At 31.1% G+C, this 23,028-nt stretch overlaps 2 protein-coding genes across 7 annotated transcripts in view; one reads left to right on the top strand and one right to left on the bottom strand.

Annotated features, from left to right (window-relative positions):
* The window catches only part of LOC134712816 (uncharacterized), a 55,054-nt gene extending 53,305 nt beyond the window's left edge, over positions 1-1,749 (top strand). For all 4 annotated transcript variants that reach the window (XM_063574727.1, XM_063574725.1, XM_063574729.1 and 1 more), the window contains exon 3: positions 1,007-1,749. In XM_063574727.1, coding sequence (XP_063430797.1) covers positions 1,007-1,230 — 224 coding nt within the window. In that variant the 3' untranslated portion in view covers positions 1,231-1,749. The remainder of the gene's footprint in view (positions 1-1,006) is intronic.
* A 4,380-nt stretch (positions 1,750-6,129) lies between these two features.
* Positions 6,130-22,647, bottom strand: LOC134712815 (glycerophosphodiester phosphodiesterase domain-containing protein 5-like). 3 transcript variants are annotated; one of them, XR_010106327.1, is made up of 15 exons: positions 22,587-22,647; positions 20,935-21,097; positions 19,363-19,466; positions 18,577-18,670; positions 18,013-18,171; positions 17,577-17,670; positions 17,076-17,221; positions 16,547-16,629; positions 15,542-15,692; positions 14,493-14,714; positions 14,059-14,201; positions 13,331-13,478; positions 12,995-13,077; positions 9,019-9,826; positions 6,130-8,987 (listed from the first exon to the last, which is right to left on the bottom strand). XR_010106327.1 is itself a non-coding variant. In XM_063574724.1 (15 exons), exons 2-14 carry the CDS (start codon positions 21,049-21,051, stop codon positions 12,574-12,576), a joined length of 1,629 nt encoding a protein of 542 aa, XP_063430794.1. In that variant the 5' UTR covers positions 21,052-21,097; positions 22,587-22,647; the 3' UTR covers positions 9,621-9,826; position 12,573. The 3 variants fall into 3 exon arrangements, 2 of the variants coding, with proteins under 2 accessions (XP_063430793.1, XP_063430794.1); XM_063574724.1 differs by lacking the exon at positions 6,130-8,987 and adding an exon at positions 12,573-12,658 and having other exon boundaries at positions 9,621-9,826; XM_063574723.1 differs by having other exon boundaries at positions 6,130-9,826.
* Between the last annotated feature and the right edge of the window lie 381 nt (positions 22,648-23,028).

Raw genomic sequence — 23,028 nt, 5'->3', positions numbered from 1 at the left:
TGCTCTACTAACTAGTATGTTAAGAACTTACGGGGGAAGGTTTGGCACCAGCAAACATGTTTAATCCGCCACATTTTATGTGTGCTAGTCAAAAGTCAGGAGTCTGTAATTCACTGTTCGTTGTTTGTTTCTCTACATCATAATTGTTTATCTTTTATTGTGTACTTAACCAGTTCTTTGGTATAGTTTCCATTTGTCTGTTTGGGGCCTTTAATAGCTTACTATGTGTTATGGGTTTGCTTATTGTTGAAGGCCATGCGGTAATCTATAATCTATAAACGGATCATCATCTATTAATCTATAAGTATCGTTAGTTATTTCAACGAGATTGATTTTTTCGCTTGAGCCGGTGTGGCTTAAGTGAGAAAGGCAATCGAGAAAAGTTGAGATGATCAATGATAATCTGTTTATCGCTGTTTTATCTATGACAACGTTGTTAATTTCATTGACAACAGCACGGGCGCCCTTAATTTCTAGCGATAATTTTTCATATCACTCTACTGCGCTGGCATTGGAAGTTATCAGTCAGTAAGATGAAAAGGAGAATTTCCTAAAATAACGATAATTGTTAATTCTACATCATTTGGTCTCTGGTGGAGAGCTGTGAAAATGGAATGGCGTACCATACTGCTCTTCACATGACTCGATCAAAGTTTTCTGCATCGATGATTCTTAAGAGAAAAAAACTATATTCTTTTAATATCTATTTAACCTTCTGAAAGTTTTCAGAGAATAACCAACATTGAAGTCATGGTTTAAATGAATGAATTGTATATGAATGAAAAATTGTTAGTTTTTGATCATACTACTAGTACTTTGCCTGTCTTTTATATGAACACAATAATAAAACGTATAACTCATTAAAAAGTGCCAATAAATTAGCAGTATTTTTCTGCGATTTTTCTCTTTATTTTCATATTACTGTTACACTCTTCGTTTAAAACCTGTTTTTAGTAAAAGTGTACTTTTTTGTATAACAGATTATTCTCATTTTAATCCATTCCAGGTTTTGCTGAATATCATCTGAACAGACAAAGAAACCACCCAGATCCCAATACATTACGTCTTTTCTTAACTAATGATGATGGCGATCCTATAACGGCCATGATCAAAGGGACACAACCAAATGATGATCCATTCAAAGCCGTCAACGCATGTGAATTTAAATTAAAAGGGGAGGAAGTCGTCGGTATAGACATATGTGGTGATGTGGTGTTAAAGAAAACGTAATTCATTGATTATAAACTGTGCGCGTTGAAATGTGTCTTTATATGTTACCAATGTCCCTCCAACTATTCCACAATATATGGAACTATATTCAATTATAGTTTTAACAATTGTGTATATGTTAACATTTACCATTTTATGCAGATATACAAAGGACATACTATATGAAACTATACTCAAATGTATTTTGAACAATAGTGTATATATAAACATGTGACCATTTTATACAGATCTACAAAAAAGGACTACAAACACCGAGAAATAAATGTTTGTCTTTTTAATCAATATTGTGATGAAACAGTTCTTGCTTTTTAATAAAAAAAAAAATTCTGTACACTCCAAATTGATGAAAAACAATGTAAATGATGATCAAAAAGCAGTACACAAAGTTATTATTTGAAAATTGCTCAATTAGATGTACGATTATAACTATATGCTTCAAGTTCCTATTGTCATAACCATATCGTAGTGGTTTGTTCACCTTTTCTATTTGTTATTTTTGTATATTAAATATGTAAATAATGGATGTTTTTTACTGATTTTAAAATATCGCAGTGCTGATCATTTTGTTGATCAATTCCGCCAATTTTCTCGAAAAAACATTGATGTGTTATTATAGGTTATATGGAAGATTCGTTAATAAAGACAAGGTTTGTTGTATTGAAATAATATACGAAGAGTGTAAGAAGACCTGTGGTGGTTTGATACGGTGATTTTGTCTTAAACATATTATAATTGTTCAGATGATACCGTGTTGATTTCGTGTTGCACATTGATGTTCGAGGTGGATGTGGTGTTGTAGTGTTTTACTCTTTTGTAAAAGGTGAATGTGTTGTTGTCGTGTTGTATACTGATGTAAGAGGTGGATTTGTAATTGACGTGTTGTACTCTTACGTAAGAGGCATGTCTTGTTGTCATGTTGTAAACTGACATAAGAGGAGAATGTGTTATCATAATTGTATACTCTGATGTAGTAGGTGGATGTGTGGTTGTAATGGTGTTTACTGTTGTTGCTGGGGATAATTGTTTTTGTGCTGTACACTAATGTAATAGAATATTTGTTGCTGTGGTGGTGTACACTGCTGTATGAAGTGGATGTTTTATTGACGTGTTGCACACTGATGTCAGAGATGGATGTTTTTTTGTCGTGTTGTTCACTGATGCAATATATTGAAGTGTTGTTTTTATGTTGTACACTGTTGTAAGAGATGGGTATGTTACTGTAGTCTTTAACTGATGCATGAGGTTGGTGTGTTATAGAAGTGTTTTTGTCATGTTGTGAACTGATGTAAGATGTGGTCGTGTTGTTGTCGTGTTGAAAACTGATGTTATAGGTGGATGTGGTGTTGTCATGTTGTATACAGATGATAGATGTGGAACTGTTGTTGACGTGTTGTATACTGATGTATGAAGCGGGTGTGTTGTTGTCGTTTTGAACACTAATACAAGAGGTTGAAGTGTTGTTGTCGTGATTACCACTGATGTAAAAGTTAGCTGTGTTGTCGTCATGTTGCACACTTATAGGTAGATATGCTGTTTTCGTGTTGTGTACTGATGTAAGAAGGAGCTTGTTGTTCGTGTTGTACAGTGATGTAAGGATATTTTTGATGTCATGTTGTATACTGATATGAGAGGTTGAAGTGTTTTTGACATGTTGAACACTGATGTAAGATGTGGATGTGTTGTCTTTGTGATGAACACAAATGTAATAAGTGGATGTGTTTTTGTCGTATTGTACTCTTATGTAAGAGGGGAATTGTTGTTGTCGTGTTGTACACTGATGTAATGGTTGGATGTGTTTTTATAGTGCTGTACACTGATGTAAGTTGTTGTCGTGTTGTACACTGATGTAAAAGGTGGTCGAATGTTGTCGTTTTCACACTGATGTTGAAGGTTGATATGTAATTGTCGTGTTGTACACTGATGCAAGACATGGATGTGGTATTGATGTGTTGTATACTGATGAAAGAGTTTATTGTATATGTTATTTGCGTGTTAAACACTGACGTAAGAGGTGGATGTTTCGTTGCTGTGCTGTTATTTGAAGTAAGAGTTGGATGTGTTATTGACATGTTGTATACTGACGTAATATGTGGATACTTTGTTTTCGTGTTGTACACTGATGTAAGTAAGAGGTGTCTGTTTTGCTGTCGTATTATACACAAATGTATGAGGTGGTTGTGGTGTTGTTGTCGTGATGTATACTGATGTAAGACGTGGATGTGTTATCGTGTTGTACACTGAAGTAATAGGCGGATTTGTCTTTATCGTGTTGTACACTGATATTATAGGTTGGTGTGTTGTTGTTGCGTTGACACTAATGTAAGAGTTGGATTTTTTCTTGTCGTGTTGTACATTGTTGCACACTTATGTAAGAGGTGGATGTGTTGTTATTGTGTTGCACACTGATGTAATAGGTGGATGTGTTGTTTTTGTGTAGTAAGCTGATGTAAGAGAGGGATTGTTGTTTTCGTGTTGTGCACTGACGATGAGATAGATGAGTTGTTGTCGTGTTGTACACTGATGTAAGAGGTTGGTTGATGTTATCGTTTTGAACACTACTGCAAAAGGTTGTAGCGTTGTTGTCATTTTGAACACAAATGCAAGAGGTAGATGTCTTGTTTTCATGTTGCACTGATACAATAAGTCGATGTTTAATGGGATGGTTTGTACTGATATTAGAGGTGAATATGTTGTTTTGTGAAATAAAAAAAATGATGTGACTGAGTTGCACACACGTCTATTAAAGCTAATAGTCTACTAACTTATTATCAAATATATTTATATGCACGCAGGAGAGCTATTAAATCATTAATAGTATATTAGTAGTAGATGCCATACAAGTGTTTGGCATGTACGTACCTCAAAATGAGATATGTTGGATTGTGGAGTTAACTGATGTGTTGTTTTTGTTGGATAAAACAGATGAATGAGGCAGCTGTTTTTTGTATTGAGAAAACTGAGGTAAGGAAAGGATGCTTTTTTTCATAGGATAAACTGATGATGCAAGGGAAGTGTTATTTTTCGTGTTGTTTTAAAGAGCATGTCTCACAAGCCTTTGTCTCAGATTTTGTTACCTATATACATTCATTTAACAACATATAAAACGTTAATAATTCAAATGAGACTAGTACCTTGTCTTCTATTGAAAAGCAGGCTTATTGGATTGATGTGTTTCTGTTTTATTTTGTCAAGAAAAGCTGGGGTATATGACTGGTGGTAAATAGAACGTTATTGGAGTTTTAAGTTTTATCACATATCACACATAACAACTGTTTTTTTTTACCTTCATTTATATCATTCTATAATAAAACACCTAATCTCCCCTTAATTCTTGCTAAAACAAAAAATCCAGCTCATATTCAAACTCTATCTCCCAGTAACAACATATTCAAACTCTTGAATATCAATTTTATCACCCAGTATACTTTTACATCATTTCAATCACAAAGAAACAACACCATGCCTATTTCTATAACCAATTCTTTCATCTACAAAGAGCAGGTCACCTAGGACCCATCAAAGATTTGTTGGAAGGGTTTTACCAGCAGAGAATAAGACACACTATCCTTTGGCTAATGAGTCATTGATTCTCTCAGGCACGTCTCTACAAGAACGATGCTTTAACCTGTGATGCAGATTATACTGGCAAATTTAAAACTGAAATTTGCTCATTGTTGAAGGCCATACGGTGACCTATAGTTGTTAATTTCTGTGTCATTTTGTGCTCTTGTGGAGAGTTGTCTCATAGGCAATCATACCACATTTTCTTTTTTAATTTTCAAAAGTATACCCTAATAGAAAAAGACTTGTTTGGAAATCCCTAAAATCTTATTATTCCTTTTATCCAACTTTGATGGTCTGCTTCTTATAAACCACTGTTTCTTTGGGATAGAACAGCTTTTTTCTTTCTCCTTTTATCCATAATTTGTTAGTGGACTTTCATTTCCTTTTGTGTTTTACTGTGTTACTTGCATAAATATACTAGAAACAGCATTGTCTTATCAGGGCCTTTTATAGCTGACTATATGCGGTATGGGCTTTGCTCATTGTTGAAGGCCGTACGGTGACCTATAATTATTAATGTTTGTGTCATTTTGGTCTTTTGTGGATAGTTGTCTCATTGGCAATCATACCACATCTTCTTTTTTATATATTCGTTTACTATTTACTATCAACAGTGGTCACTGATGGCAAGGTGGAAAGGGATTAATATAAGTTTCAAAACTTGTTTCCTAATCCACTATAAATAAATATGTTAACTAAAAACTAAACTGATTATTAAATCAGTCTCCAGAATCACGAAGAACTCTTATATCAGCACTTTTACAAGCCTGGGCTGGTGAGCCTGTGGTTGAACTCAAAGACTTCTGATAATATATATACAGAGATATTATTTTTGACCCATTATTCCCTATTCTGGATACCAATTCCAGACCCTCATATTTTTATATTATCTATAAATATCAACAAAGAACATCCTGAATGTAGCGAATATATTCATTATAAGTGTAATGACATATTCCAAAACTCTATCCTCCTGTTATTTAAGTTTGGAACGACATAGATATTGGTGGTGGCTGGATTTTATCATATAGTTATAACAGCTAGTAATTTGATTTGATTTTCAGTGTTTTAACGCCAGTTTTAAGTACCACATTTAGGCTATTTCGTGGCAGTCAGTTTTTATTGGTGGAGGAAGCTGGAGTGCCCGAAGAAAACCACAGACCTTTGATAGGAAAACTAACAATCCTAGTCAATTATATTGGAGTCGAGTGCACCTGCATGAGCCAGGTTCGAACCCACAACCTCAGTGTTGACTGGCTAGTGATTACAGTACAAACTACTTAGACCACTAGGCCACTGAGGCCCTTATAACTGCTAGTAAGACAATACTATAAATTAAGTTCTCTTGTATTTATTAGCTACAAAAAATATATAAGCACATGATACATGTACATCAGTATGACAGATATGGCAATAGGTAATTAAATAGTGTTCATAAAAAATGTGCAAAACAATATCTGTAACAACCCTACAAATAATTATCAAAGATATATCACCATAACAATATATTATCCTTTAAACAGCAAACTTATATTTAGATACATGCATACATAAGTTAATATGCACTTCAAAACTATGATATACTATAGTATACTTCAAACACGAGAACTGCACAACACGTCGTTTCAATCATAAGGACACTAGAATGATTTGATGATTGCATTGAATTTTAATAAATTTCAAGGATAAAAAATCCTCTTAAAATCAACCTTTTTCTATTGTTTACAGGGAATGCTACATCCTTTCCTATAGTGCTAACTTAAATTTTTGTAATCCTGTTAAAAGAATTCAAGAAAATTTAGAATTTCTGACAGTAACTGGTACTTATTCAGTACAAATTAGCCATACAAAACATATTGTAAATATCTGGGTTTTTAAATTTCAAATTGTCTTACATTCTAGACTCTACAGTTTATTTTCTTATTTCTTTGTGTATTTTTACAGTAAGAACATTGTAATATTTTCCTATTTGAAAACAATATCTAAATAATCATTGATTTTTTTTTTACATTCATTACACATTAGAATGAAAGTAATGAAATAAGAACATTTTGTCATTCCTCCTTCTGACATTATTTAAAGACTATAAACATTAAACAGAATGCAGTTTTCCTCAAGTGACTAAAATTTGTGCCATCTCTTTTATATGATAGTTTCTGGATAGGAATGGCTTACTGATACTTTTTCAAGTCGGATAACAAGTAAAAATTTAGTAAATAAAATCAATAAGCAAAACTGAGTAATTGAAAACAAAATTAGAAATTTCTGGAATGTAATCAGAATGATGACCCTTGGAAAACCTTACTTAATAACAAAAACTGGTAGAAATTTAAGAAAATTTATATATTTTTTTTAATGATAGTGATGGTTAGCATTGAAAGTTAAAGATTTCTTTGTAAAGTAAGCATAAAGCACTGCATTTAATTAGGCAAAATAAATATTTGTAAATTAGATATCTGAGTATATATAATCAATAAATTACAGGACATGGATATAACCTTTTCCAAAACAATATGACACCAAGTCTTAACTCTGGTTCCTGAATTCAACATACTTGGCAGACAAGCAGTATATAATAAAACACTGTTTTGGATCAAAATGACTATGGGTAATTTCATTGTTTTTACCCAAAAATGAAAACAGAATCAGATAATTGATTTTATTTCCATTGTATAGAATATTAAAAGAAGTGTAAACAGGTGATAAAGTATGGCATAACCAAATGAAGTAGGTTTCCATACCAAGAAGTTGTATTTGATGAGAAAACAGTAATGTGTTAAAGACAGAGGTAAAACAGTATACCCCTTCCTTATGAGAGGTGATCCCTCCTTGACACCTGTCATGTTGCTCTGTTAAAATCTATTGATGAAAAATATCTTGTGATAAGGCACCATAAAATAGTTCTTGGAATAAAATCTCTTGTCTAACCCTAAGACATTCATAAACCATCAACAAGTTCTCTTAAAATATGGAATGACTGGATATAAAAGGTTGAAACACAATTTTTCTGGACAAAGGGTAGACAAGACCATTATCAATCTAGGAAATTGACCTGTGACCACCAAAGAATGAGAGAAATAAGTCGTAAGACAAACAAAGACTGGATGATAAATTAAAAAAGTTAGTTCACATTTTGGCCCTATTAAGGACAGGTGGGCTAAAATTAAGACTGATTGGTGGATGCCTAAAATCTACAACAAATATCATATGCATGTCTTCCAATCTGAATATCAAACATTCTATTGTTAGACTTATTTTAGGTGAAGATGTAATCAAGAATTTCTGGTTTAAATGAAAACTTAAGATAATATAAAGTAAAAGTACATACTACAGATCAAATACAACGAAACTGTTATTAACTAAGAAATGGCAGTTGTTTTTAAGCAATTCAATAACATTTCATAAACAAAATGTCATCTGCTGTAGTTAAAAATGCTATACACATGATACACAAAGACACTTATTTTAATAAAAGTAAAAAAACATATAATAACAATATTTTTCATGCATGTCAAATTAAAGGGGCATTAGCTGTTTAGTTCACTGATTTTACTCAAATTCTCATATTTAGATTTATGACACACTAAAACGTATATCAAAATTACAATAAGTCTGAAATAAACAATTAACAATGTATTATGTGTCATTATTTAGTGCATGTTAGTCTAGACACCATATAATTAACCCTGAAGATACTCTAAAGACTGGTATGGTCACATAACCTGATATAAACATAAATAGATATAAGTAATGACCATGGGCAATTTGATTTTTCTGTGTCTGTTTCAATTCATGTTTTAGTTTGAAAACAAGAATATGTCTCCAGTACACCGATGGCCCACTCGCATGATCATTTTCTATGTTCAATGTATGAAATTGGGGTAAAAACTCTTATTTGGCATTAAAATAAGAAAGATCATATCATAAGGAACATGTGTACTAAGTGTCAAGTTGATTGGACTTCAACTTCATCAAAAGCTACCTTGACCAAAAACTTTAACCTGAAACAGGACAGACAGACAGACACATAGACGAATGAACAGATGCACAGACCAGAAAACTTAATGCCCCTCTACAATGGTAGGTGGATATTGTAGGTGGGGCATTCAAAAAAGTTAATCATCGTTTTTACCGGTTTAAGAAGTGAATAATTCATCAGCATTGTTCTTACCTTATTTTTGACAAAATTGAACCTAACTGGCTGTTAAAAGCGTAATTATTAACCTAACTGGCTGTTAAAAGCGTAATTATTATTTTACCTTTTTCCTTTCATTGATGATCAAACAAAAAAATATATTATTTTTTGATTTTTTTTTATATCTCATAGTTAATGTCCCTTAAATAGAATAGAATCACTCAAAAATTCCTTGTAGTTCAGCATCTTACATTACATTCAATACCTAAAGATAAAAATAATTTATATTAAATGCCCAAAAGGCTTAAGCCAGGGCTGACTGTACCAAACCTGCATGGGTTTATTGTTCCATAAACACCCAATAGTAGAAGTAACAATAGTAGTTGTGTTTCACAATTTTTCAGAAAACATCATATTTTGATTAAAAAAATATTACTTTAAAATAATAAAATAATGTAAAATATTCAGCAAACTATTCTCAATATCATTTTTTATCACAGTTTTTTTAAACGAGCATATATATTCCTACAAACAATAATGCTTCATACAGGCCAAAAATAATAATATCTATGTGTGAAATACAAATATTTCAATTATATAAATAAATATAACATATATTCCTAAATTTAAGTTAATTCAATTCTGTCATCTTGTTGTCTGTTTGACCTTAATTCCCTGGCCATTGCTTGACCGTCTAATGACTGGACAGTATAATTAGCTTCAATCCCATAATCCTCTCCTTCTGGGTCATCAAAAATGTCAGCTGTTACATCTTTCATTAAAAGTTTTTCTTTCATAGAGCGTCTACTTCTAGTAGAGGAGAAATTTTCCGAAATTCTTATTCTGCTGTTTAGTGAAACACTTTCTGGATTAATGGCATCGTCATTATGATGAATTCTGAATAAAAAAAAAGTATGAATAATAATACATTGTTGAAGAATGGTAGGATGAGGTGTCATCTGAAATTCTTGGAAAAATAAATAATAAATTCAAAACTCCCAAAACAAGAATGTGTCCATAGTACACGGATGCCCACTCACACTATCATTTTACAGGTTCACTGGACCGTGAAAGTGGGGTCCATTCTTTAATTTGGCATTAAAATTAGAAAGATCATATCATAGTTAATATGTGTACTAAGTTTCAAGTTGATTGGACTTGAACTTCATCAAAAACTACCTTGACCAAAAACTTTAACCTGAGCTTCACACTATCTTTTTCTATGTTCAGTGGACCATGAAATTGGGATCAATACTATAATTTGACATTAAAATTAGAAAGATCATATCATAGAGAACATGTGTACTAAGTTTCAAATTGATTGGATTTCAACTTCATCAAAAACTACCTCGACCAAAAACTTTAACCTGAAGCGGGACGAACGAACGGACGAACGGAGGCACAGACCAGAAAACATAATGCCCCTCTACTATCGTAGGTGGGGCATAAAAATCAAGCATGCTTGTCTTTTGTTGATGTGGTTCATACATGTTTCTGGTTTTTGTTTTCTCTTTTTTTAAATAGATTAGACCTTCGGTTTTCCCATTTGAATGGGTTTACACTAGTAATTTGTTGGGGCTCTTTACAGCTTGCTGTTCAGTGTGAGCTAATACCTCCTAGTTAAAGAATGTACTTTGACATGTAATAGTTACTTTTACAAATTGTGACTTGGATAGAGAGTTGTCTCATTGGCACTCATACTACATCTTCTTATATTTATTTCCCATTTCCCCCCAAAAAATAAGTATCACTTACTGAAACCTGAAACATGTTAATTCTGAATTTTAGCAAAATCATAGGTAAATTCAACAACCATAAAACTGGACTAAATGTTGCCATTGTCAAAAGTATCTTTATAACAAACTAATCATCAGCGAATCTGATGATACAGCAACTGCACACAAAACATCACTGACTTACCATAACTGGTTCCTGTTAAACTGACTTTATTACAAACTTTGAAATGTAAATATTTATAAGTCAGGGGACAATGGGGTTGAGATTTAGTATTTAATATATGATGTAGGTTAATTAAACAACAACTTTAAGTAGAAATTTGACTCAACACCTTATTGCATAATCACATCAAATAATAATAAAGTTTTAATATTAACATTTGATAAATAAGTGGAATCAATTTTCTTACCCAAATTTGGAGTAAAGATAGAAAAAATATAAAAATTTCAAACACACAAAAAAACAAACTTTTATGATTATATTATAGCCATGAAAACTTTTTTTATCATTATTTTCATCAATAAACACAAACATTAGTGACTTTGATTTTTAACAAATATTATATATGAACTATATGTATTATAACGATATACGATATCAGTCAATGATGATTACACTGTAAGATTTATAGAACAAAGTTTGAAAATTGTAAAAGATATTAGTTAATATATTATATAATAAGGAAATTCTGGAATTATTTGAAAAATGAAAAAATAGAAATTTATTGATTTTCTTTAATATTTTCTCCACTTTTGAAATACTGCTAAACAAATGAACATGTTAAAAGTGATAGCATGCAAGGCAGAAGGTTTTTATGCAGACCTAGAAAGCTTGTATTATAAAAACAATAATGACAGGAATATTATGAACTCTTTTTGCAAAATAAAAATATGAAATTATAATGTATTTTACTTTCATGTATTATATAGATTTCTGAAAATTTTAAATCAATTTCAAAACAAAATTGAAAACATTTCACCTTATCTGATGGAATAAATTTGCCATACAATAATACAGAAATGACATTTTCCATTGCAAAGATTCAACTTAAAATCCACCTGTTTTCTCAGCTTTCAGGGATGTTATTATGCATAGAAACATTATTTACAATTTTGATGTACACAACATCAATATGGAGTTTAGACAGAAATAAAAGAGAAGAGACATGAGTTAGATATCATTAGAGCGTGGAGTTTAGATAGAAACAACAGGAAACATGTGTTAGATATCATTAGAATAGGGTGTTAAATAGACAGCTATAATAGGGATTTCAATAAAAAAAATCTTCATTGTCATTAGTAAATTAGGTCACACTGTATTGTTATACAGTTCTTTTATGGTTTCAAATCATACGTATTCTTTGATTACAAAGTTTGTCTCCCTTATGTCATTGAAAAATAATGAAAAAGTTTGATGAAACATGTGCCTATAATAATCTAATGTTTATTCTATAAAACACCTTCAAAATTAATATCTAGTGAGCTTAAATCATGTTCATAGTTTTTAGAATGATCATGCTCCTTATAGTACATGACATACAAATTCTTTAGATTCTTACTGTTGAAAAAGAAGAGCTGATATAAAAAGAAAAATTAAATTGGGGAAAAAAAGCATAACTGATAGAGGTATTCTTATAGTCTCCCTGAAGTTAAATAAGGCAAGCTATAAACTTTATTTTAAATTCTACTTTTAATTTGCCATTTAATGTAAGTAAATGAAAACAGAACCTAAATTCACCTTGATGAACAACACTTACTATTTTATATTTGTTTAAGGTGGTACCTAACACTACAGGGAGATAACTCTGTTTAAGTTAGTTGTTCAATGCACAGAGACAAATAATAAATTGTCTTATAATTTTTTTTCGAATTTTCTCCATTTTTATTGAAAACCCTTTGAATGATACCTTAATTTCCTGGTCTTTTAGGACCAATAATAACATCAGTAAAATATACTTGTTTAGGACTGAACGTAGATCTCAGAATTCGTCTTCTACAAGAATTAATCAAAACTTCATTAGATTTTATTTAGAACCAGTAATTGGAGATAAATGGATCACATTTAATAACTTCATTTGATATATGTAACAATTTTCTGTAGAATTTTTTAAATAGACTAAAATAAGTACCAACTCTAGATTTTTCACATCAAAATATGATCAATTTGAAAAAATCATCAACAAAATGATTTGTTTTTATTTTATCTTAATACTAACATTAATCTATTTACTTTTCTTTTTGTATTGTTATATCACACTGTTAAATTGACTTTCATCACCCATAAAAGACATATTAATACATATTTTGTTTTTATGATTGGAATATTTACCTTTGAACTATAAATATTGTTATCACAGCTAATGCTGATAGAACATCCACTGCTATCCATAATATCAAATAATTCCTTGGTGGCTGTAAAATAGAAAGAAAATAGTTAAATCAGATGATAAACTACTATGTCTATCCACAATATAAAATATTTAATAGTTTTAATTGTCCTTTAATAAGTTTTGAACTCATAACAGATCTTTGGTCATCTATGCATTTCAATGTTTTCAACTTTATGTAGTGAGAGCAATTTTTTTAATCATAAAATCCAAGAGAGAAACATAACCTGTGTTTCATATTCATCCTTTCATTTATATTTCTTCACAGTCATACTTACTAAATGCCAGATAGGTTCCTTCAGGCTTTCTAAAACATGACATTTATCTGAAGTGACTGAGGACAACCCCATACACCAGTACAAGGAGTACAACCACACTGCACTAACTTGAAATACATTGGTTGTAATGTTATACTTCTGGAATTCCCTGTGGACGAAAAAAATATTTAACGGCATTACAATAATATTTTGAAATTTTAAATTATTATCAACTTTTTATAGAAATAAATCTACATATCAAATTGGTTCAAGAAAAAGAGGATGTTTAAACAATTTTAAAAACAGTATTACTTCAACAAAGGGAGATAACTCAAATTAAAAATATGACTAACAACATTCACCATGCACAATTTTTGAATTATTATGAGACAAATTTAAAAATTGTGTGGTTTCTATCGTATTAGGTTTTTTTTATAATGCTTTGTTCATAAATTTGGTTGTTTAATTTTTCTTTCAAATTGTTTTTACATTTGTAATGAATGGGGGAGGGCTTCTATTTACTATACAATGTTTTTTTCCTTGCTCAAAGTTTGAGCTGTACAGTCTCTTTATTTGCTTACATCCATGTTACAGTTGGATAGTTGTCTCATTGGTATCAAACCACATCACCTTATCTTTATATCAATACTTGTTGCCAAAAACAAAAAATATAATACATTTATAATTCATATCTTCTAGGTTATAAAAAAGTGAAGTTGAAACATTAGTTACCTATATCATTTACTTACTTAATTTCCTCTCCAGAGAGCATATGGTGCTCAAAATTGACATGTGTAAAGTTATCTCTCATCACATATTGTACAGGATTATTGGTTTCAGGAAATGGAATGCTTGTTACATTAAAGTCTTTGTGGTTACCTGTTACCCATACCTACAAAATCACAAAAAATATATAAATGTTCATTTTCTTCTATAAGATTTGAAGTGTTTATTTTCTGATTCTATAAATAGCTTTCTGTGATCCTGCAAGTCTACCAAACAATGGAACTTTTTTCAATACTGCAATTCTAATTCAGTTCTATCCCATCTTAAAACACATATTTGTAATTCATGTATATTAAAGATCTTACCCATATGAAACCTATCATGACACATATATGAAAGCAAAACAACAGATCACAGCTACATTGTATACTCTCAGATGGTCTTTTAATGTACATACCCTTGATTTTGGAATACCACTGTTTCTAATCATCTCAATGTAAATGTCCATAGTTCTGTTGTGTTCAGGATGCCATTCTGATGTTCCGAACATATCCATCATTAAAATCAATTCAGTCTTGTTTACCAACACCAATAATTCCTCAAACGTTGGAATGCTCTGACTGTTGTAAATGTTCTTTTCTTTATCAGACAAATCTCCAACAGTTCCAAAAGGATTCTCCTGTTAATCAAACAAATTAAATCAAAAACTAAATTTTATATCACTGTTCAATCATAACGATCATAAGCTATTTATTAAATAACAGTTAAAATCATACAAAAAAATATTTCTGTAATCTCTGTATGTTTTTTGATGAATAAAGGAGGAGACTATTACTTGTTCCCACAACACAAGGAAAACAAGTGAAACTGCGAGCTACTGCTCACTGATGATACCCCCGCCACAAGTGGATAATATTAATAGTGTAAAAATATGCAAGTGTTCGGTAAACAGGAAGTTGTCGAGTGATGAATCTGAAAATGCATCACACGGTATAGCTGACTTATATAAATCCTGAAACTAAATTTCAGAAATCCTTGTATTGTAGTTACTGAGAAAAATGTGACGAAAATTTTCAACTTTGCTATCATGTGTAAAATCATACAAGTGTCGGTTAACAGGAAGTTGTCAAGTGATCAATCTGAAAACACATCACACGGTATGGCTGACTTAGATAAACCATGAAACCAAATTTCAGAAATTCTTGTATTGTAGTTCCTACGAAAAATGCGATGAAAAATATTCATGGGACGGACGGACTGACTGACGGACTGATGAAAGGACAGACAGAGGTAAAACAGTATACCCCCCTTTTTTAAAGCGGGGATATAAAAAGAAATGGAATCATATCAAAATATATTTTTTTGAAACACTTTATAACATAACTGACAATGTGTTATCATAAGTATTACAAAGACAGGAAATAAATTGACTGAATCTGTTTTAGTTAGAACTAAAATAAACTAAATACTCTTAAGAATTAAAACTATCATATAAGAAATACTTGCCTCTAAGAACCATGACCCAACATTGAGTTGTTTTATTTCTGATATGTTAAATGCTGATACAGAACTATCAATATAATCAGGAAAGACATCAGCAATGTTTGTCGTACGACGGAATGTGGAATCATGAAAAACAAAGGGCACTCCATCATAACTGAAAAAGAATGTGGAATCATGAAAAACAAAGGGCACTCCATCATAACTGAAAAACAAAGGGCACTCCATCATAACTGAAAAACAAAGGAAAAACTCATTTATCAAATCAAATAAAAGAATGCAATGAATACAACAAATTGACATAAGAACTTTGAGAAATATAATTATTCAGTACATGTAGATAGGAAGTTGATGAGAAATGGTAGCGAAAAGGCATCACATGGCATAGCATGCTCACAAAGAGATTATTCTGAAGAGTCCTCACATTCATAGGTTAGAGAAAATATGATTATGTGTTAGATTATATAAGTATTTGGTAAACAGAAAGTTACTGAGCAATGGATCAGGAAACATATCATATCGTTTAGCATGATCCCTAGGAGCTTGATTCCAAATTTCTAAAACCTCAGGAGTCGGTTTCACAAAAAAAACTTACAACTAAGATTGATCGTAAGTCATGAACAATTCAGTGCAATTACTATAAATCTTAGTCGTAAGTTTTTGGTGAAACGACTTCTGATTAGTAACTTTTGAGAAAATGATGAAAATTTCCTACTTGATCATTGTGAGTAAGAATCCATAAGAAGTTAGCAGGAAGTTAAATAGTCTTAGATGTAAAGATTGCCAGTACAGCATACTCACATCAAGCTTGTTGAAAAAATTAGGCTGGGTTAAACTTTTTTGTCTTATTATTAACCAATACTATTTTTCTAACAAAAACAATAATACATATGACAAACAACATTGTATCATTATCATATAATAAGCTTTAATACAGTGTAAATCAAAATATTACATAGAGGTATGAAAAAAATAAAACAATGCATGAATTTTTATTGACAAATTGCCTACCTTAATCTTATATCAGTCTCTATACCATATACATTGTAGTTCATGGCAGTTTGGAATGAAATTAGAGTATTTTCTGGAGCTAACTGCAATAGATATACAAAAATAATTGATAAAAAAAACTGTAATTAGTTCATAAAATCTGGGAGTATGTCGGTTTCACCTACCTAGCTTTTTGATACTGGATATTTTTTGATTCACTTCTAGGCTAAAGATAAAAAAAGTTAAGTTCTTATGTTCAAAATTACACTAACAATAGATTTAAGAAGATGTGGTATGAGTGCCAATGCGACAACTCTCCATCCAAACTTGTAAATGTATTTCTTATATTGTCATACTGAATGTTTAGTCTCTGCAATATATATTCTTATAGTGTGTGAAACAAATCTTGAAATTGCCCCCTTTCAAATTAAAACTTAGGATCAGCATTTGACTTTTTGGTATATATTGCTCCATATTTTGTGCAATGGCAAATTCAAGCTACAAGCTTTATTATTAAAAGATAATTTGAAAATTATAACAACAAACTTACAGCTGGTGCTCCTCTATGGCCTATTATATTTGGTTTATGAGGTATATCTTTAATAACCTTGACACAAGGTGATTCTATAAATAGTGGTGATATGTACAGTCCTGACATCACAATTAAATAAACTGTCAACCAAACAAATTGCACACCTAAAAAAAAGCAAAAAAAGCATTACAATATATATATAAAGGAATCATAAAAATTGTGACTGCAGTTTATTATTACAAATGACTGATTTATGGGTGGTTTATTTAATATAATACAGTACAGCAAATCTATCTTAACTAAAAAAAAATCTCATATATACACCCGAAACAATTAAATCTCAAAGTTTATCCTTCCATACTTAATCTTCAAACCACCTCAATGTATAAACTAATGAAATTGAAAGTAGATATTACATTTATTTACAAATCAAACTACCTTAAACAGAAAAAAGATGACCAAAAAGACAAAATAGGATAGATTTAGTTGAAGACTAGGCAAAAATAAATGGCAACTTACAACACGTAGACAAAGTAAGCCACTGTTTGGCTATGATCCATGTTAATGCAGTCATCATTGTAACTACTCCAATCTGAAGGAATGGACCAGTAATCTGTAAATATAAAATACAACATTTAATACAGTGATATTACAGTTATAACAAAAATTTAAACCTTGAACAATGAGCCTTTTAAATGGGATCAAGGTCAGGTGGAAATGTATACACATGTAACTTGTAATAATTCTTATGACAAAATGCAGTTGTTCTATAAGGTGTAATACCTCCATTGTTTTCGGCATTGGTATTTTTTTTCCCTGTCAAGCCAAAACTTCACATAACATTTCATTGCATATAAGGTAATAAACATTCCGGGAAGTTTACCAATCAAAGGTTATATCAATTTGGTTAGTATTACAGAGCACAAACATGTAGCAAGCAAAATATATAAGTTACCTTTAAAGACAGCCAAACAACTGCCCATTCTGTTTTCCATAACTCATCTAAAACAACAGTAACTGCTATACAAAAACATAGACACAACACAACAAACACTATATGGACAGGATGTGTATAAAGCTGATGGCCGTTAATCACATGGCACACCGATAAAATCTGTAATGTATAAATTAAACATGACAGCAATGAAAATGTTATATGGACATGATCATAGTTCACAACTCACAGTTTAATACCCTAAATATCTGTGGAGGCATTGGTATTGATATCATAATCTAAGAAATTTGGTTAATCTATTGAAAATCTATTGTATTTCAATTAATGTAAAAATGTTAAGCAAATATCATACCCTTGTTTACATATTGCTAGGAATTTGTTTTAGAAATCATATACTATGGACAATCCTGCAATTGAGTTCCTTGGTAATCATGATATGCAACTGTTAAAGATTGCCAAATGTTTGAAAAGGTCAACTGATCACCATCTTGCCTTATAAGAGGCAATTCCCAAGTATGTCCAAGAGCTCCCAAAAAGGAGCAGTTGTTCTTAAAATCTACTCACCATTAACAAAAATAAATAACAAAACAAAGTAACAACAACAGCTAACAGAATTGTATGCATTGAGATCCATTTCTTAAACTCCCAAAACATGTACCTGAAAAACAAAAAAACATTTTATCAATAGGAAATGGAAAAAACAATGTTAATCCCCATGTTCTATTTTCAGTCATGATTACCATGTTGGTTGGCAGGTGGACTTTTTTAAACAAGATACTCAAAGGCAATTCTGATCTAGTATGGTTCCAATTGGCAGGAACAAAACATATACTTTATACAGGACACCATAATTAAAGGTTGTCTCCGCCAAGTGTGGTTGAATATGAGCCAGTAGTACAAGGAAAAAAAGATTTATGAAGACTTATGATGAGAACAAACAGCAAGTTATGGCAATAACGCACATGGACATTTGGCCTATGTGAGCTCAATATAGATTCTTTTAGATACAATTTATACATGATGTGACAAAGAAACTGCATTTGTATTGGCATATATATCTTGGTTTCAGAAACATTTGTCTCAAGCAAAACAATTATAAGACTACTGCGGATACATTAATTTTTTTGGGTACTAATTTTTGTGGATTGTGGAAAACTTGCCTTTACATAGATATATTATTTTGGGGTTTTGCCAACATCTGCATACACCTTGATTGAAAATTTGTAATTTGTTGAACATTTAACTTTGTGGTTGTTCTATTCGCACCAAAAAAAACAAAAAAATTGGTATCCAAAGATTAATAATGAATTTACATTGAGTATTTACTTTATACCAAAAATAGCAACTTACCAGTTCAAGTTATAAACATCATTCTTAGCTATGAGGACATAATAAAGTAGAAAATCTATAAACAGGAATGTCAGCAGTACAAGTGTAAACACAACCAAATCTCTCTGGAAAAAACAAACATTTACATGATTAATTTATAATACACATGAATTTTGATTAGTTTTACTAATTATAAAAAAAAAATTGCATACAAATATTAAAGAATTTCATGCCAAAACAAAAGATTTGTTTTACCTTTATCATCAGTGACATAAGCGCAAAAAGTTTTTGAGTCTCCTTTTGTGACCTTTTTCAGAATTACTCCAAAATATTTCACACATCTTCTCAGGAGACAGGATTCCATGCGATTTTTTTTTGTTGCTATCCCCTTTCTTAAAAGCATTTTTTTCCCCAAATAAAGAATATTTTTGATGTGTGAAGCAACCATTTAAATATGGCTATAGCATATTGTATATTAGAAAAAAAGAAGATACTATTTAAAACACAATAGTTGAATATGTATAATGATAATGATATGATGATAAAAATTAACATATAAAGACCTTTAGATAGCTGTACTAAGTCATTTCAACCAAGTTTGACCCAGTTTCATTATTGAGGAACCTCAGAGTTCGCGAAAATGGTCGGTCCTGTCGGTCCTGACCGCCAAAATGAGGCTCGGACCAGTATTTTGAAACCTAGTGCCGGTCCTGATGACCGATGTAAAAACGGCCGTTGTAGTTCCCTTTTTATCGGTAATTAGTTGTATCGCAACTAATTCCAATACGTGTTTACATCGGTCTTCAGATGTACCTGCAGGTTATTTCCGGTACTGGATTCCTGTTATTATAGACAAGCTGAAACCTATGGAAAACTTAGTGCCTATCTACACGTGGCCTGCTAAATTTGTTCTTGGCAAACAATCGGCGATTGAAATCTTAAATGGAGATAACAAATACTGAGAAAATGATTCAGTTGATGAAATTGATAGTTAAGATGACTATAAGAACAATCAGAAGAACAGAACGTGTCCTTCATTATTAATTTGTCCGTGGCCGTGAAATATAAATAAAAATAATAATAAAGATATTTTTGGATAAAATATGTTATTATTTTATATTAGGATCAAATTGACAGATTTTTTTAGGACTGGCAAAAATTTTGTAGGACTGACAAATAATTTTGCTTTGTCGGTCCAATGTCCGACGGGTCAAACGAAGTTTTCGGGAACTCTGAACCTTGTATGTACAACATGTAGTCCTCAGTTTAATGATCTTTAATCTTACTGTTTTTACCCTCAGGTAATTTAGTGTTGATCTTTGATACCTGTCAAATTCAATGAGGCTTTTCTTAGACTATAGGTGATTTGAAAATTGTCTTAACAGAGGCAGATCCAGAGGAGAGGTTCCAAGGGTTGGGAACCCTTCCCCTTTTGAAAATGACTGGATCCGTCCCTTCTATATTTTTATAATTTTCAATAGAAATTCGTTCAATTTATTTTCTGTACCAATGATAATGAAAATTTGTCTGTTTCCCCCTCTTCCTTCCCAAAACTTTATAATGTATGTTAACCTATTAAAGAGGATAAATCACCTTGCGACTGTCTCGTGTTGACTGTTTGTAACGGTGCCATCTGCATCCTAACAGTCCTGTCATACAAACAAGACAATAGTTCTGTTTATAGTACTGTAGCTTAGCATGATTCACCATTCTCTTCTCCACAGCATATCTTTTTACAGAAACATCACATCAGTTTCTTAAATGTAGAAAGCAAACAGAAAATGGCTAAATCATCACATCAGTATCTTAATTGTAGTAAGGATACAAATATATAATCTAGTAGCCAACAATATAACAATTATAGGAATACACTTTGGTAAACATGAATTACAGATCCTTATAACTATGATTTATAGCTACATGTAATTTAAATTTTGCAGTCATGACAAAAAATATTTTACAAGGGGCTTTCTATCCTGCAAACCATAAGCATCTATCTGACTGTTTTCTCGTAAAGGATCATCTGATTGTTACTCTAGAGAAGGAAGGGTCCGACCACAAGCAGACAAATCTGACAATCCTGGCAAAAATTACAGCTATTGTAACAATTGACAATGGAAGAAAATTAATCTATAATTCAAGCAGAAAATACCATATTTGTGTTTCAATAATTAGATTACATCAAATCAGTGTCCATTTTTCATGCATGTACAAATGTAAATTTGATTTCATTGATAGAAACTGCCATTAATAAATATATAATGAGGTGCATGTAATTGCAGAGTTACCACCCCTGACCAACACTCCAGAAAATTGCTTTGACATGATACACAAAATTGTACCTGAAAATAAATCTAAGACATAGCTCTGCCAGTGTATTGAATTGATAGTTACATGCATTGATTTGTATTATCTCCCTTACTCCATGTGCCATTACATGTGCCATTACATGTGTGATTATTGATGGGTTATTTCCCTTTATTGTTTACTGCGTGAAATTCATTATTATTAAAATGTGCCTTGCATACAACCACAAGCATTACATTAAAGTTTTCTCTGCTTACTGATGCTCAAAATAAATACAAAATGTATATAGAAAATTTACTTTTGTGAATGAGAGATGCATTTTAACACATTAATTTTTAAACCAATAGTATAATTTAAATTGGAATTAAAAATTGTATTCATCAACCAATCAATTTCTCCATTTACACAAAAATAGTTCACAAAATATATTGCTATTGATCGATTGAAGCAAATGAAAATAATTTGTACTGTAAAATTATATCCCATTGGCGTGGCATTTGGGATATTTATTGACCACAAAAAGGTAATTATAACACTTTGAGAGAATAGCAACTGTTTCAACCTTTTATGGCTTAAAAGTACCTTATTTGCCCATACTTTCAATGTCCAATATGAAATAAAATTGACTTGAGTGATATATTTATCAGTTTATTTTATAACAAGTTGTATTTGTCAATCAAGAAGCCCCAGGAGCAGTACAGTTACAGTTAAAATAAGTGAACAAATAATTGTGGTGATTTTTTTTCATTGAACTATTTTAAATAACATTAATGATGATAGCTATGAGAGTATAACGATGATTTAAATACTTTTTAATGTACCCTCGCAGAAAGGGAAATTGAAATTACACATTTTTTTCACAATTTAAGTCGAACAATTGAATTAAAAGACAGAAAAAGTTATTATGAATGTCAAATCTATGTTCTCAATAAACTAACTGTTGTCAGATTAAGGATTTTAGTCTCTAAATCATCTGCAAAGTTAATGTTGACAAAATTGGCAGCTGACTAAAGTTCTCGTCAATTTATTTCCCTGAGAAACAATTTCCCCGGGAAACAATGTAATTTTAATTTTTTTTAAATCCATACGCACAAAATAGTTCAACATACATCTATTTTCGCAGACACTGACTCTCTGTATATATACATATTGGTTACATTACGTAACACAAATCATAGATAATTAATTAATAATGTTTAAATTCTAAGAAAAGGGGTCATATTCATTTTTCATAGAATGATTAATTATTTTCTTAATGATTCTAGTATATAGTAGGGGAAACATTGTTTATGTCAAACAAGTTTGCATTCACTAGTGATCACTAGTTTGTCATTCCATCCGTCAGGACAATTTTCCAAACATTTTATCCTCATGTTTGGC

This window comes from Mytilus trossulus, chromosome 3 (assembly GCF_036588685.1).
Source record: "Mytilus trossulus isolate FHL-02 chromosome 3, PNRI_Mtr1.1.1.hap1, whole genome shotgun sequence".
Taxonomy (NCBI): domain Eukaryota; kingdom Metazoa; phylum Mollusca; class Bivalvia; order Mytilida; family Mytilidae; genus Mytilus; species Mytilus trossulus.
The sequence above is the reverse complement of the archived record's forward strand: the minus strand, read 5'-3'. Positions and strand labels throughout refer to the sequence as shown.

Bases quoted from the DNA above. Each gene is read 5' to 3' on its own strand.
- LOC134712815 (XM_063574723.1), bottom strand. From the start codon at position 21,051: ATGGTGAATCATGCTAAGCTACAGTACTATAAACAGAACTATTGTCTT. The intron at 14,715-15,541 runs GCAAGTATTTCT...TTTGATTAACAG, and splicing joins TTGGGTCATGGTTCTTAGAG to GAGAATCCTTTTGGAACTGT. The intron at 13,078-13,330 runs GTAAGTATGACT...TCTATTTTACAG, and splicing joins AGGAACCTATCTGGCATTTA to CCACCAAGGAATTATTTGAT.